Source organism: Echiichthys vipera (genome assembly GCF_963691815.1).
Source record: "Echiichthys vipera genome assembly, chromosome: 20".
Classification (NCBI taxonomy): domain Eukaryota; kingdom Metazoa; phylum Chordata; class Actinopteri; order Perciformes; family Trachinidae; genus Echiichthys; species Echiichthys vipera.
The window spans coordinates 25,795,728-25,812,280 of NC_139845.1; the positions used below are offsets into that span (position 1 = coordinate 25,795,728).

At 42.6% G+C, this 16,553-nt stretch overlaps 1 protein-coding gene across 3 annotated transcripts in view; it reads left to right on the forward strand.

The window, feature by feature from the left end:
- The window catches only part of braf (B-Raf proto-oncogene, serine/threonine kinase), a gene marked incomplete at its 5' end in the record, with an annotated part of 50,161 nt that extends 34,249 nt beyond the window's left edge, over positions 1-15,912 (forward strand). For 2 of the 3 annotated variants that reach the window (XM_083935198.1, XM_083935197.1), the window contains 5 exons: positions 337-455; positions 537-668; positions 9,193-9,327; positions 10,005-10,158; positions 12,547-15,912. In XM_083935198.1, the coding sequence (XP_083791324.1) occupies positions 337-455; positions 537-668; positions 9,193-9,327; positions 10,005-10,158; positions 12,547-12,680 (674 nt within the window). In that variant the 3' untranslated portion in view covers positions 12,681-15,912. Of the gene's footprint in view, positions 1-336; positions 456-536; positions 669-9,192; positions 9,328-10,004; positions 10,159-11,411 lie in introns of all 3 variants that reach the window. The other variant, XM_083935196.1, reaches the window with a different exon arrangement.
- Between the last annotated feature and the right edge of the window lie 641 nt (positions 15,913-16,553).

Consider the following 16,553-nt stretch of genomic DNA (forward strand, 5'->3'; position numbering starts at 1 on the left):
CTACTCTATTGTGTGCTAAATGGAAGTTATGCTAACCAGGGATCTGAATACTTGTAAAAGAACAGAAATGAGCTCTCAGAGGAAGTGTGTGGCTCTTAAAAGAGCTGTTGTGTTGTAGTGTGATCAGGCCGTCAGTTCAACGCTTTGTTGCGTCGCCCTGCGGGGTGCAACATTGCGTGTCATTGCGGCATTTACATAGATTTTGAATGGAAGCTTGACGCGTTCATTGCCTCAATCGCTTTTGGTGTTAATGCAGGGTTAGAATGCAGAAATCCCACATGGTCAAGAGCTTCAAAGTAGCAGAAGAGAGTGTTTCCTTGACTTCCTCTCCTCCAGATATTTTCCTCCACGAGGATCTGACAGTGAAGATCGGTGACTTTGGTCTGGCTACAGTCAAGTCCCGCTGGAGTGGCTCCCACCAGTTTGAGCAGCTGTCTGGCTCTATACTGTGGATGGTCAGTGGTCATCTTTCTTATGAAAGTATTTTAAAATAGATGAGCTAGAAGTCATGTGACAGTGTACCCGGTACTCCTCAGGCTCCAGAGGTGATCCGGCTACAGGATAAGAATCCTTACAGCTTCCAATCAGACGTCTATGCATTCGGCATTGTGTTGTACGAGCTCATGTCCGGAGCACTGCCCTACTCCAACATCAACAACAGAGACCAGGTAATACATCACACAGATGTTTTAATAACCCCAAACACGGCTTGCCCTAATACATTTGTACACTATGTTGTCTTTCTTCAGAATACAGATCAGTAGATCCTTGGTTAGACATGTACCAAAACCCCTTTGCACATGGATGTCAGAACCAAAATTACCCCAGTGAACAAAATATACCAACCATCTGCATATGATCCACAGTCCAACTTCAAGGTTGAATATGTAGAATGAGCAGAACACCGCCATGTAGTGACTCAAGATCGTAGTCGCAACAACAAATAATTATTTCAGCAGTCGGGTTGCCAGGTTGGTCAGACCGGGCCCCGTAGCCCGAGTCTGTTTGAGCCTGTTTGAACCCATCCCCTCTGGAAAATCACACCATAAAAACAAGGATTGGAGGAGTTTGACTGACAGCTAGCGTAAGCCATTCCAGCTTTTGGGCGTGCGTTTTAAAGCCGTTGAACTCCTTTATATCAGTCCATGGAGTGAATGCTTGGCCTATATTGACTGGTTTTTGCAATACTTTCATTCTGTACCCCTCAAAACGCCCCGTGGCTTGTTTGTGCTTGACCAGCTAAGAAAAAGAAGGGGAATTGTGAGTTCCTATCCAATAATATCAAATTGCATACTGTAACAGGAATATATTCTCAGCAATTGCTGTAGCCCAACACTGGAGGGAGCATATACCAAGTGATTAATGAGTCTGTCTCCCACTATGCATGCAATCCTACACTGCTTCAACTGTCTAAGCACAGAGCACAAGTGATAAGATTCCTCCTTGTCTCAAACCATTAGTTACAAAGAAGGGTGTAGATAAACTTGTACCCCATCTAGCTTTTCATAAACCAATCGAAAAACCTCTTCACCGTTTTTTTTTTTTATTTATTCATTTTATTTGTCAGGGACTGTGCATATTGATGAAAATTGCTGAAAATATGCCAGAATTAGTCAAGAGGCTATTTTTCATCTGTTTTCCCTGGCCAGGTGTTAAGTGGCATCCTAAAATCAAGACGCAAGTTTAAAACAACATTTACGGTATAAAACATAAAATAAAAGTAGGACGCTTAAGCAACAATAAAAACGTATTGCATCATTAACTAATAAATTGATTTCATTCCTCCGCCCAGCGCAGCGACGGAAGCCTGTAGACTCTACCCTCCATATGTTCAAAACGCATACAAAACAAGATATATTTAATAAACTGGAAAAGTATCTGTTCTGTGAGATGAGCGAGTGACAGTCGTCACAGCGCTCTGCGTGGAGCAGAGACTGTATGTTGACGGGCGGGGCGGGGGCGGGGCCCCCCCTCCTCGCGGGGGTATACTTTACAGGCGTGAGTTACGTACACTCCGGCGAACACGAGCACTATGCAAAGACACCTGCAGCACCACCCCAGCGCTCTGCTAGAATCAACCGCACCTGTAAAGAAAATACCCAGTCCATATACTCAAAGTCAAGCATGGCATGGGTTTAAGTCGTCCTTGTGCACCCAATATCATCTTGTGAGCTGAGCTGAGGGTGTCATCACACATGATTAAATGCGTCCGCACTTATAAACACCAGGCTGTTTTAGATCACATCTCATATAAACAGTTGACCTGAAATCTACAATCAGAATTATTTCAATCAGATTGAAAAAAAGTGTACATGTAACCGCACAAGTACAACTGGACATGTCTGGCCAGCAACCTCTATAAAAAAAGTAGTGATGAGATGTCAGATGGTAAGCACGAGTCCTGGAGGAAGCTACAAAAGTGATGGACACAGCGCAGGAGAAAACCCAGCCAGGCTAAACAATGGACAGAGCTCGCTCTTAAACAAGAGTGAGTCTAGGGTCGGCTTTTACCCGCTGGCAAGCACCCTAACAGCCGTTGAGCCAGGGATGGAATGGCCAACTTTGAATGTAGTGTTTACAAACCAACAAACGAATACATTCTGCCTTTAAGTACGGATGTGACGTTGGGGGGGAGGGAGTATACCGAATTAGCCACATTAGCACCACCGCCCAGGAGCTAGGCTAACAGAACACGCACACGATAAATGGTAGTGGTAGTCAATGTTGAGATTTTTTCCAGGAACAGTTGCAAACAGGCAGGGGCGCCGTAATGGGGGGAAACGTTAGGATGATTCTAAGGGCCCGTGACTGACAGGGGCCCTAAAATATTAAAGCATGAGGAAATTTTATTAAATTAACCTGTCATCGTTAATCAATAATTTCCATTAATAAAACCTTTTATGTAGAGTGAAATAAATAAAATTAACGGTGAATTTCACTTTTTTCTGACAAAAAATAACAATTTCAAACCTCTGTACTCTCCGCTGTATTTAGAAGTAATGGTTTGGTCCTCTTCTCCACCTAGCGCGACCCTCAAAACTGTTTGTGTGAGCGCGAGAGACAGAAGGAGACAGAGTAGGAACAAAGTGCGGACAGGGCTTGTTATCATGGATATTAGAGTGTTTTTTCAAAAAGAAAAAGTATTGAAACGAGGCACAGGTGAGGTGAGACAAGACTTTAGTATTTTCTCATGGCTCAGGATGTGTTAAGCTACTGCTTACAAAACAGAACACTTTCTATCCGGCTGTTAAGACATGACATAACACCCTTTCAAAATATGATTTCCGGGTCCAAGCCGGTCCAAGCCTTGTATCTCTCCAATGCCGCAGTGCCGTGTTACCCATTGTTTGAACAGATCTGAGTTTTTAAAAAACAAGGTAATTGTCATTTTATCTCTTTCTTATCGATGAAATAGATGTCTTACTGATTAAAGAGATGATTGTAATTGTTCACATGTTCAGCCGCTGTTGTCTGTTTTGTTTCAACGGAGCGTTTGGACCTGGAAATTGTATTTTGAAAGGGTGTTACGTCAGACTGAACAGCCGGATATGTGCAGTGCAGCTTCACATTAAGAGCGTGTAACTGGCTAAAAGTGAGTCGACACACAGGACGTAGCACTTTACACAGACTGCAGGTCACTGTTTAGTTTACACTAAATATTCATACTAACTGTATTGTTGAGTTTACACAGATTTTTTTAAAATTCCTTCATGCCGACTTGGCCATACTGTTCAACATTAGAAATAAAACATAGAATTGGGCACTTGTCTTCATTCATAATTGATTCATTTTTAACAAATAGTTCTATTTTAATTAAGAAAATATAAAACAAAGGTCACTTTAGATGGTACTTGTATTGCCTAATATATTTAAAATTAATATAAATATGGAAAACCTATGTGTTTTCTTTAACAATAACTTCTAGTTCATGTGACTGTGTCGAAATTATTCTAGATAAGTCAAAAGGACAACTTTTCTGGGGGAAACCCTGCATATTATATGCTTTAGAGCTGCTTATTTTCTGACATCCTTTCAATATCCTGAACCTTTTTTTATCCTGTATATTTTTTGTGATATCTGTAAGCTACCTTACTCCTGAATTGGCTGCAAGTTTTGTTGAAATTTTACTCAGTAGCACTGCTGACATTTTACCTGCACCCTGGGGTCTTATTGTTGACAATTTTAACAGTAAACTCAGGTCAGCCCTAGATTCAGTGGCTCCACTTTCCACAAAAACAATATCAACCAAACCTACACCCCCTTGGATAAGGACTGAAATAAAAAAACTGAAAAGAAATTGCAGGAGTGCAGAGAGAAAATGGAGGCCGACTAAGTTAACAATTCACCATGACATATTCCGGAATAAACTTAAAATCTACAGTAAAGCAGTAAAATAGGCAAGAACTTCCCATTTTTCACAACTCATCTCAGATAAAAAGACTACAAATTACTCTTCTCCACTATTGCTCGTCGTAACTAATGATTTTAAGAATCCTCCATAGTTCCAACAAACTATCTATGTGAGGACTTTGCAGACAACTTCAGAGGTCGTTGGTATTAGGTTCACTCTTTTAGAACAAAACAATGTTGCTTTTAACAGGCGTGAACCATCACTTTTATGTGAGGACACAATGGAGCATTTGGTCCTAGTTGATGCAGTAACACTTTCTCATGTTAAGCCAACAACTTGTCTTTTAGACCAATTTCCCACATCACTCATTGCAATTTTATGCGTTCTTTGAGTTTGAACTTTGAAAGCCTGGTGAATTGCTTCTGAAGAAGAGCAATTTGGATCCTGACAATTTCGTCAAACTACTGACCTGTATCCAACTTACCCTTTTTAAGTAAAGTTTTAGAAAAGCTGTTTTTCATCCAGTCAAATTATTTTTTTAACAGCGACACAATTTTAGAACAGTGTCAATCTGGGTTTAGAATGAACCAAAGTACCCAGACAGCCCTCGTGAAGATTGTTAATGATCTCAGGTGTGACATGGACTCTCAGAAACTGTCAGTCCTGGTGCTACTAGATCTAAGTGCTGCTTTTGATACAATAGACCACCACATATTGTTCAAGATAGACTCAGGGCGCACTCACACTGTCCTTCCGCACCGGGCCAAAACAGGTTTTTCGGGTCAAGCCTATTGCATTGTGAGTACAAACGGGCCTGGGGCGCGGGGGGAGAGGGAGGGGGGACAAGTACCCTAAAGCCCGGGGCGCGGTGCGGAAGGCCAGTGTGAGTGCGCCCTCAGATACCTGGTGGGCCTCTCTGGTACTGTTCTTAACTGGTTTTATTCTTACCTCACAGATCGTCACTTTATTCTAAGCATGGATACATGTTCCTCATGGAAAGCATGAAGTGTGGGGTGCCCCAGAGGTCGATCTTAGGTCCAATACTTTTTAATTTGTCCAGCCGGTTAGATTACTGTAATGCCCTGCTCTCTGGTCTCACCAGTTTTAGAATCGCTGCATCGGCTTCTTATCTGTCTGACCCGGCCGTCTGGTACTGGTCTTTTATCTGTTCCCAATGTGAGAACCAAAACCTTTGGTGAAGCCTTATCATTAAGGCCCTCGCCTGTGGAACAATCTGCCGGAGGGCCTCAGGGCCACTGAGTCTGTTGATGCTTTTAAACGCAGGCTCAAGACTCACCTTTTTAATTTAGCTTTTAACTGAGTCCTCTTAGGGCGCGCTCACACTATCCTCCCGGACCGAGACCCGGACTTTAGGGTACTTGTCCCCCCTCCCTCTCCCCCCCGCGCCCCAGCCCCGTTTGTACTCACACTACCAGGGCCTCGGCCAATACTTCTTGCTGTCCATACGCCTTCAAGCCGTAACACGTCACACGCATTGATCGCGTGTGTGTGGCTTTGTTTACAAATCTTTCCATAGACCTCGGAGTTTTTGTGCGTCTTGTCGACTGTTTTTGAATATTTTCATCCGACCAAATCTGCAGTAAACACTCCACCTCCGCACCACACCAACGTGAACCTTTCCCCACCATTGTTGTTGTTGTTAAATGTCCGCGCATGGTCCGTCCTTCTATTTACATGTCCGAACAGGCGGACATAACGCTACTGCCGTAGGGCTCGTGCGCGTGCACGTGCGCACGCTCGTGCTCGTACATGTGCAAACGGCTCCGCTAAAGCCCACCTCTTTCAAGCGGGCCGTGGCGGCCCAGCTGGCCCCAGTTGAGCGCGGAGCGGGTGCGCTCACACTACTTAAAGGTACTAGACTTTAGCTGAAAAACCGGTTTTGGCCGCGGCCAAAAGGATAGTGTGATCACGCTCTTAGACCCTTTTAGTATTACTCATTTATCCTGTACTGTCATTTGTCCTTGTCTTTTCATTTTCTCTTAAAGGTTTTATCATTCATTTACCTTTTTATTTTTGTTTTGCTCTCAGTCATTCATATTAACATTCATTTATGTTGTTTTAGGAGGTTTTTCATTTCTTTTAGTACCTAGTTTAAAGCGTGCTCACACTATCCTTTTGGCCGCGGCCAAAACCGGTTTTTCAGCTAAAGTCTAGTACCTTTAAGTAGTGTGAGCGCACCCGCTCCGCGCTCAACTGGGGCCAGCTGGGCCGCCACGGCCCGCTTGAAAGAGGTGGGCTTTAGCGGAGCCGTTTGCACATGCACGAGCACGAGCGTGCGCGCGTGCACGCGCACGCGCACGAGCCCTACGGCAGTAGCGTTATGTCCGCCTGTTCGGACATGTGAATAGAAGGACGGACCATGCGCGGACATTTAACAACAACAACAATGGTGGTGAAAGGTTCACGTTGTGTTTACTGCAGATTTGGTCGGATGAAAATATTCAAAAACAGTCGACAAGACGCACAAAAACTCAGAGGTCTATGGAAAGATTTGTAAACAAAGCCACACACGCGATCAATGCGTGACGTGTTACGGCTTGAAGGCGTGTGGACAGCAAGAAGTATTGGCCGAGGCCCTGGTAGTGTGAGTACAAACGGGGCTGGGGCGCGGGGGGGAGAGGGAGGGGGGACAAGTACCCTAAAGTCCGGGTCTCGGTCCGGGAGGATAGTGTGAGCGCGCCCTATTGTCTCTTAGTTTCCAGCTCCATTGTTCTCCTCACGGGGGCCCTCCACTCCTAGAGCCCTGTCTGGCCTGCGGGGGTGCAGTCCGGGGGGTTGTCCGGGCCTGGATAGTTGGGGAGTCCTGACCCTGGGCTCTATGGCCGTGGTATGGGTCCCTATCTGTCTGGGTCGGGGTTTTCTCTGTGGTGTCCCCTGTAATTGTGGGCTTGAGCGGCTTTCGGTAGGGATGGCCCGAATCCTCACGCTGCTCCAGATTAGCATCTAGTGTATGTGCCATCGATAGTAGGCTATATTCAAGTCATGTTGTAAGTGCGGCTATTTAATTAGCATAAGAGAGCTAACATGTTCTGTTCCTAACCCATCTGTTTGTACAGTCGATCGAAGAGCAAACCATCTTGTCACTTATGGTAACACCACCTCAGGAATGACCGCAGTCCAGGTCCAGATGACGGAGTTAGCATGCTAATGATGCTAATCCTAACAACTAGCATCTGAGGAGAAGTGAGGGCCAGAGGCTGGCTGACACTCAAGAGGCCATGCCCCTAATTATTCATACACTTCATAACCTCCAATAAAATAAAAACTACCCTGGTACAAAATAATTCACCCCCCTCAGTGTTGTCATGGAGATATGACCTAAACATACAGACTAGAATGTTCTTTTGTCCCAGGCCTTAAACAGGTTTAATGATGCTGTGAAATGGCCTGTTTAACATGAGAATGAGAAACTGCTCTGTTATGAAACTGCCCCTAGTGGACACTCAGAGAACTGCAGTTTTTTTATACTTCTTTATTTGATCAACCCGGAAGTCTCTTTGGTGGGGGCTTGGTGTAATACAACACTGATGCTATATTAGATTATTACACATCATACACGATCAGCATGCAGCATGGCATGGGTTTATCTGCTTCTAATTCTTCCAATGCTGTATATGTATATGTAATCCCATTTAGTTGAAATACCTCCTCATGTTATTCAGTGTTGTTGTAATGTTTTATGTAAAGAGCTACATTTGCTTTGACTGCAGGTAACCTATACCAAAATGTTAGAGTGATGGTGTCACCTGCATGAATGACGATTCCACTCCTTCAGGAACCTTAATAATTATCCAGAGATGCTACTCTTGACAAAACGATTAAATGGCAACATGTTGATAAAATGCTACAAAATGAATCACAATCATCTCATCTCATCTCATCTTTAGCCGCTTATCCGGGGTCAGGTCGCGGGGGCAACAGCTCTAGCAGGGGACCCCAAACTTGCCTTTTCCGGGCCACATTAACCAGCTTAACTGGGGGATCCTGAGGCGTTCCCAGGCCAGTGTGGAGAAATTATATATATATAATCTCTCCACCTGGTCCTGGGTCTTCCCCGAGGCCGCCTCCCAGCTGGACATGCCTGGAACACCTCCCTAGGGAGGCGCCCAGGGGGCATCCTTACTAGATGCCCGTGTGCCACTGTGCCACAATCATATTTAGAGTAATGCCAGCTTGCTGTTTGCAAATCATTCTGCAGCCAGCTGCCCAGCCTGACGTTTTCCACAAGGCACTATTTTGCTGTCCGCTAGCTAGCAATTCATCCACATTAGCAGCTAAAAGCACAATATTTTGTGTTATCCCCCCCCCCCCCCCCCCCAACCATGTTCCGCCTAATCCCGCCCTACTGTGTAGTAATTGGCTAGTACTACTTTGCTGTGATTGCCGGACTGCTGTGACGAGAGTGGCTGGCTTGTTGGCTAGCTAGCTTGCTATGTCCACCACATACTATAGATATATAAATGTAATCATCTATAATCCACCATGCTTTCATGCTTCACTGGTTAGTTTGTGATTCAAAGTGAAGTTTAAAGTCTGAGTCATTCAAACTAAAACTCTGCCTTGAGCAGGGGAGTTTCGGTGTTGGCTCCAACAAAGCGGTCGGTGAGCTCCAGCGTCTGCTGCCCCGGGGGCTGTTGACTCATTGGGGACCAGCGGAGCAGCTCTGAGTTTTGACTGCTGACAAAGTATAGGCAAATACTGTGCATTCACTGTGTTGCTGTGGCACAGTGCAGTAACATTTCCTATCATTAGCACTTGAGCGTTATTGAAAGCTACAGCTCTACAAAATGTTTATTTCTGCATATCCTCTCTTCCAATAGATCATATTTATGGTTGGTCGAGGTTACCTGTCTCCTGACCTCAGCAAGGTGCGCAGCAACTGTCCAAAGGCCATGAAGAGACTGATGGCCGACTGTCTGAAGAAGAAGAGAGAGGAGCGACCTCTCTTTCCTCAGGTGACACAAATAAATGTGCATGATTCTAGATTTAACTGGGAGGTGACTTATGCATCTGACTTGCCAGATTAAGGGCTCCCAGCCCTTTGAACATGTTTATTTGAATGCAAATGAACATTTCCTCCATGTTGACCTGTTCTGTCGATCGATTCAGTGTAATGTCCATTTACACAGCACTTATTCCATCAGTACAACAACACAGTCACATCATCCTCACCACTCTGCTGCTTTTTTTGTTTGTTTTTTAAAAAATGCATTGTTATTACATCCCCAGGTAATACAAATGGTACACTTTCCGATCATAGAGCACAAAAACAAACAGCAGAGTAACATAGAATGTCTCAGAAATAAATGTAGGCTGACAGCCTTAGTTTCACTTAAAGTGAACACAGGTGTGATTTTTGAAAATGTTTTTTTAAAATTGTATTTCTTCTCCTTTTATCTGCTTTCTGTGAAGACTTTTTAATGTAATGCTATCACCCCCCAGATCTGAATCAATGAAGACTTTATGGCTCAGCAGATGGCCTCAGAGCTTTTAAGATGTAGAGAGCAGCTGAACTGAAGCGATGCTACTCTAAACACAGCACACACTACTGTTAATGCTTTAGTTTAGTTGTGAACAGTGAGCACACTGACTCGGACTGATGGTCCTGTGACTGTGCTGTGTATTCCGTCAGATCTTGGCGTCCATTGAGCTGCTGGCTCGCTCATTACCCAAAATACACCGCAGCGCCTCAGAACCTTCGTTAAACCGAGCTGGCTTTCAGACGGAGGACTTCAGCTTGTACGCCTGCGCCTCACCCAAAACCCCCATCCAGGCTGGTGGCTATGGTGAGTTCATACACACATATCAGGAGTTCACTTCGATTGGGTACATTACCTAGTGCTTTAAACTATTCCACTGGAGAAGGGAGGATTGAAATGAGAAGGAGTCAAAGTCTGATAAGACGGAGACTCCCGTAGGCAAGGACGATTGGATAAAGTTGAGAGAGAATGGACCTTCAAGTAGAGGCTACGTCCATTTTCTATACAGTCTAGGATGAAAACAAGGATTAGACTGATACATTGGGGAATAGAGTACAACACTGATTGAATGTGGGAAGACTTCATCTAAACTAATTGTAAATGTTAGCAGATTTCATGCACATGTGAAGGAAGCCCTTTATAGTAATGCCATTGAAATCAAATCAACAAAATTTGGATGGAATGTCAGAGTCTAATGTGTGCTAGCATACTTGTTCCAAATTCCACTTGTATAACGCTGTGCCACTGCTGCATAGTAATGTTTTCACGATACCAAAATTATGACTTTGGTACGATACCTGCCTAAAATATCTCCATACTGATACTGAACCGATAAAATAAAACATCATCAAAGTAATGGAATAAAATATTAGATGACAGAATGTGGAATTAAAAATTCTATATTTATTTTTTATTAATTAAAACGCTTAACTCTAAAAACTCAAAATAAAAATATATTTTTGTAAAAGTTGCTGAGCTTTATAGCTACTTAATGTTCAGTTCATAAAATCAGATAATCCTTTTTTCATCCCACAAAGGGGAAATTTGGCATTTGCATTTCATGTTGATAAAGTTTCTCTGCAAATTACAGTCTGGTCTGTGCTCTAATCAGACCATTTCAACTTACCATGTTGCTCGTGTTGGCTCCCTTGGTCTGAATTGATGTAAAGCATCGTTTACAGACGAGGTCTGTGGTGTCCATGGGCTTGACACTGTCGGCTACATTTTCGCTCTCTGCGTCTGCTTATAAACAAGGACGGTCGGCCCATGTCTGTCTCTATGAAACCACACCCACTCTGGCTGCAGGCAGTGATGAAGCAGAGAGAAGCTGCACACAGACATGCTGTCACACTAAGTTCATAAAGTACTGATACTAATAAAATGTAAAATAGTATTGTTTCTAACGGAAGGATACCGTGGTACCTTTCTAGTATCGCTTTAACGTGCAACACTACTGTATAGTAAAGATACATATGATGAATAAACGGGAATTGACATTACTACGGCCGCTGCAACAGTGTTTCCACACTAATGTTCTCCGTATCTTTATTACTTTTCAGGGGAGTTTTCGGCATTTAAGTAAGTGCGCAGATCCCACCAGTCCATCCCTCGTCACTTCTCAAAAGTCTGGTGTCCATGCGGTGGATTAATTCATTACTGGAAAAAAAATTGTCTCAAAGAATGTGCTTTTATCTTCCTCTGTCAACCTGAAGAAGACAGCCTCACTGGAGTCCTTCCAACAAAAAGCTGCCCAGCAGGCAACCACAGCGACAGACAAAACTGAATTCGGAAAAAAATCAAAAAAAGATACTTGAGTCACACAAAAAGAACAGGGGGAAACCAAGACACAAAGATATCTACACCCAAACGGTTTTGAGGAAAAGATGTTCGACTCCACAGATGGACTTTCCTGCTAGAGAGAAAGATGATGGCGAAAGGAAGGAGAGACGGAGGTGAAACGTCAGGAGGAGTCCAGGCTTGGGGCCCTCCCTTGTCCCATCATTTCCTGTGCGGGTGAGGTCGGAGGCTGGTTTATCAGCTGGCCCGCTGAACTGCTCTATGAGGGACGGCAGAAACGGGTCTGTGGAAGGAGAGGCCTTCCATCCGTCGGTTGAGATGGAAGGCCGGGCGTCAGCCAATCCCGAGATGAACTGGAGGTTACTCTGCCGGGAGAACCCTGAAAGGAAGCTGACTGGAAAGATAGATCTTTTTTTAGCTTTGAATTAGTTTCTTATGTTTCAGATTTTTTTCTAGCAGCTTCTAGGAATGCTGAGCTTTTTATTGTCATTTGTTTCTTTTGAAGATATGGTAGCTGTTTTAGCAGAAAGCTTTCCTCCTGCTCACGCTGCACTGGCCTTTGCTTTTTTTTTTTTGTCTTTGTGGGCTCAATACTGAATAAATTCTGCAAAATACGTGCTCCCCTCCACAAAAATTCAACACCCGTGAGGAAACGGCATCATTTTTTTATCTACCGAGGACTTTTGCTCAACAGTTTCAGAAATGGGGGCTGTTCTTTGGGATGAAAAATGTTTTTTTGTGATGAAAGCTACACTAGAGATTTATTCAGTTTAAAAAGCCTGTTCTAAGCCAACAAATGAGCGTTCGCGTCAGAGGCTTAGCTTCTGAGGTTTAGGAAAAAAGTTTGCAGTAGCTCTACCTTTTCAAGGGTTTTTCACATTTTCATCATTCATGCAGCAGAACTCTGGGGCCTGGTGTCTTCTACAACCACTGGAGCTGTTCCAAGGGTGAAAAAAATGCAGATCTGTTTGGTGATGGAAGCTACAGAAGAAGGGGTTCTCCTTCTCTTTAAAGAGCCTGGTGTAATCTGAGCTAGTGCCCAGCATTGACACTGAGCTGACAGGTGTGTACAGGAAGTTGTTTCACAACCTTTTCTTTTGCTTCTCACCTTTTTTTCTACAACTTAAGATTTGTGTTTTTTTTTGTTTTGTTTTGTTATATCAAGTGCATGTCATGTCAATGTTTATTTTCCTGTATTTTTCTTTTTTGATCATGTGACTTTAATATTGCACTCATTTTAAAATGGGGGACCTTACTCGTCGCACCTGCTGAAAGGCCCGGCGATCCTCTGGAGAGTTGTGTTAGCCATGAAAGAGGCGGAAAATTATTTTTCAATCCCACCTTTCCCTTTCTCTCCACACATACACCTGTACGTTTTTCATTCCAGCGTGTGTTAAGGGTTGTAGGTGTTGCTACAGGTTGTTTTTATTTTGTTATCATCAATGTTTGCCTTTTTCTGTACAGGCAGGCCTGCAGATATTTACTTATTTATGTGGATTTTGTTTTGTTTTGTTTTATAGATTTATTTTCAAAACCGCTTCATTTAAAGCTCTCAGTCTTTTATTTGATGCTTGTTTTATTCTTTGTGACTAGTGTACTTGCACTTTGTAGAGATGGATTGAAGCAAATGAGCGACTTGCCTTTACTTTTTTTGTTATTGAAGAATAAATTGTGACATACAGAGCTGATGACCCAAAATTAAATTCCCAATGCATGAGCCATCTGCAGGGGCTGAACTGTGAATATTTTGCTGGGAAGGCTCAGCTGTCACCCGGGACTGTCTTTGATAAAGCCTCCAGCAGCCGAGTATGTCAACATACCTGCAGTGATGAGAGCAGAGTGAAAGAGTATGCTGCTCTGATAAATGGATGTTGTGGAGGTGGAGCACACAGCTGAAGCATCATTCCAAACACTGACTGGTTCTTCTCATTTATCAAGGATTATTCACTATCATTCACTTTTTTTTAACATATGGCCCATAAAACATTTTATGAGCTGCTCAGTGACAGAAATGTTACAGGAGACATTACGAGTGATTGCTTGTTAGCCTAGCTCCATCAAATAAAAAGATTCACCTTTAAATTAACTCCATAAGATTTGAGATCCCTTGTTTCTAGCGGCATCTGTGGCAGGAAGATGTAACTGCAGGTGAGCCTGTTCTTTCTGAGCCTCCATCTTGTCACGTTCACTATCTGTGTTTGAAACTTTATTGAAACACATTCATCCCTCTACTTCCAGTCCGTCCTCTAGATTATCTCTTCTCTCTTAAATCCGCGCACACACATGTTCCTATTACACTTCTGTCTTTATTATAAGCCCGACTCAGAAGTGAACGCAGCTTAACTGTAGTGAAGGGTTTGGCTGACAGACTTACCACTGTCAGCAGAGTCACTAACATGGAGACTTATTAACATCTAGAGAGGTAATGTCTCCACAGCCAATGATATTGGAATACTCAGCAAAAAGGGAACAAGTGTTTTCATTAGTGGGTCACATGATCAATCACCAGTGTTTTAACTCACTCTGTGATAGATAGGAACTTAAAAGACAATTAAATAGATTTTAACTTTAAACAGCTCCAAAACATCAGATCTTAAGTATCTCTGGACTGGATGCACAAAGATGAAATTTCTGTTAACATCACATTACCCAAAGTGTGTTTCATATTTGGTGTAACCAAACCAAAATCTGTAAAGAATTATATCTACTGGTCAAAGCAAGGTACTTAATGTCCAACTGCTTGTGGCTGGTCTTTGGTCAAGGTGATGTCTCTGAAGATACAGGTGCACACATTTAAAGTATAAAGGTGGCAAACTATATGAGGTTTATTACAACTTTAGTCTTATTGCACTTGTGATTAACAGTCCTGTCACTATACTTAACAAGTTGAGAAACTGAGTAGTGCTGCCACTTTGAGACATTTTTCTCAGGAGTTGGTGGAGGCCCAACCCGAACTAAAAGGAGAGTGAAAATTGAACTTCTTCTGTTGATCTAGTGTGATATCAGTGGATTCCAGCTAGTCTATCAGCACAAGCGTTCATGGGTGTCAAATGCTGTGGATGCACTTGTTGAGCACTAACTGGTGTTGGTTTTTGAGTGCACTTTCAAAGAACTAAATACCGGCCAGTGGCAGACAGCCACGTCTGTAGCTGCTTCACCTGTAGATTGTAAGGAAGAGAGGGCTCCAGGGTTTAGTTTTTACTCCTCTACTATTACCTGTACATTTCCTGAAGTGGACTTTCACAAAGACATACGGACAATGTAGGTCTTTTATTAAATATTACATATGGCTGAGCCATGTTACATCACTGACATGATGGACGTCCTCTCTGAAGAAACCTGATGACATGTTATGAACCTTTACAGGAAGTGATAGCCACTTCAAAGAGTTGATCTAGTTTGGGTTTTGAAGGAGGCTGAATCACTAGAGATAAAAAATGTCTTATGTAGAACTTCGTGCTGATCAAATTTGAAATACTCATCAGTACAAAATACCAGCCTAAAGATAGTGATACCTAATAGAAAAGGATGAGGTCACATGGGGGTAAATGGTAGCCTCAGCCTCCGAGTTCCTGTCAATGTCCTTACTCAAATGTTGAGCGCGACGGTTCATTCATACCTTGGAAAGAGCAGTCGACAGTACAAGCTCAACTAGAGGTTTACCTACTTGCTTGTTCCAGAACTTCTGATACTTTATCACAGGTCAAGCACGGTTTTAGTCCTCTTCCACAGACATCAGGATCATCCTTCAGCTAGCAGTGGCACTTGTCTGCTGTACTGGGATCTGCTGTTGCACATTTTCAGATTGCTTGATGTTCACCCGACGGAACCTGAGGAAGAAATGTCTTTCTGAGCGAAGTACTTATTTTCCATATTGATCTGTATTTTCTATGAGAATAATAGTAATAGTCAGCAAACCCTGAGCTCCATCACTAAGGCGCTGCTCTTCACCACATATCCTCCTCATCAAACACTTTCTCTTCTCTATTTTCATTTTCCTTCTTGAACATTTCCTCCCTCTCCTCAATGCCTGCACCTTAAACCACAATCCCTTTCAATTGAGAACTATCATGACAAACTTTTATGGAGATTTGTTTTCTTTTCACCTGTAAATAGTTGTACAAAGGAAATACTGTCAGTTTGCTAGGAGGCATGGAGACTACAAGTGTAACATTATAAAATGCTTAAAATAAAGAGATGAAGATTAAAACACATTTTGATAGGCAGACTTCTGAGAAAAATGGTTGAGTGTAAAAATATTTAAGGCTGTATCATAAGGAGAAAGAGCTTAATGTATTTGTTGTGAATATGAAAAACTGATATATTAAAGAAGTGCATGAAAGCTAGTTTGCCTTATGTGTCATTTGTGTTGTGGACATGTATTATGTCCACATGATGGCAGCATTCACATTTTCTTTTTGTTTTATGCACAGTTTAGCAATGCTGTCACAGAATCAACAATCTTGTAGGTGAAGCCTACGCTAATAACTGTAGGAGAAGAAGAGAGAACTACACTTATTATAATTAATCAACAACCTTATTAATTACGCTAATTAATTATTCCTCATTAAAAAGGGGCACGACCACCGATGGTACAGTGAACGTTGACTAAGACTGAGACAGCCCAGCAACCTGTAGGAATTAAAATAATGCTTTTCTATCAATTCCTCTAATGAATTACTTTATCAATTTTTTTCTATCAATCTCAATCTGAAATGTTTGTTCTCGTAAAACAGTGACCTCAAAACAGAATGAAAGCTCACAGACAACAACTTGGGTTCGGGGGGGGGGGGTTTACTACAAAAAATATGAAGTTATTTATGTACATATATACATAATAGTATATGTTTAATAACATTAAACACATAAAATGAATGGGCATGGTAAAGCTATAATATGGAAAA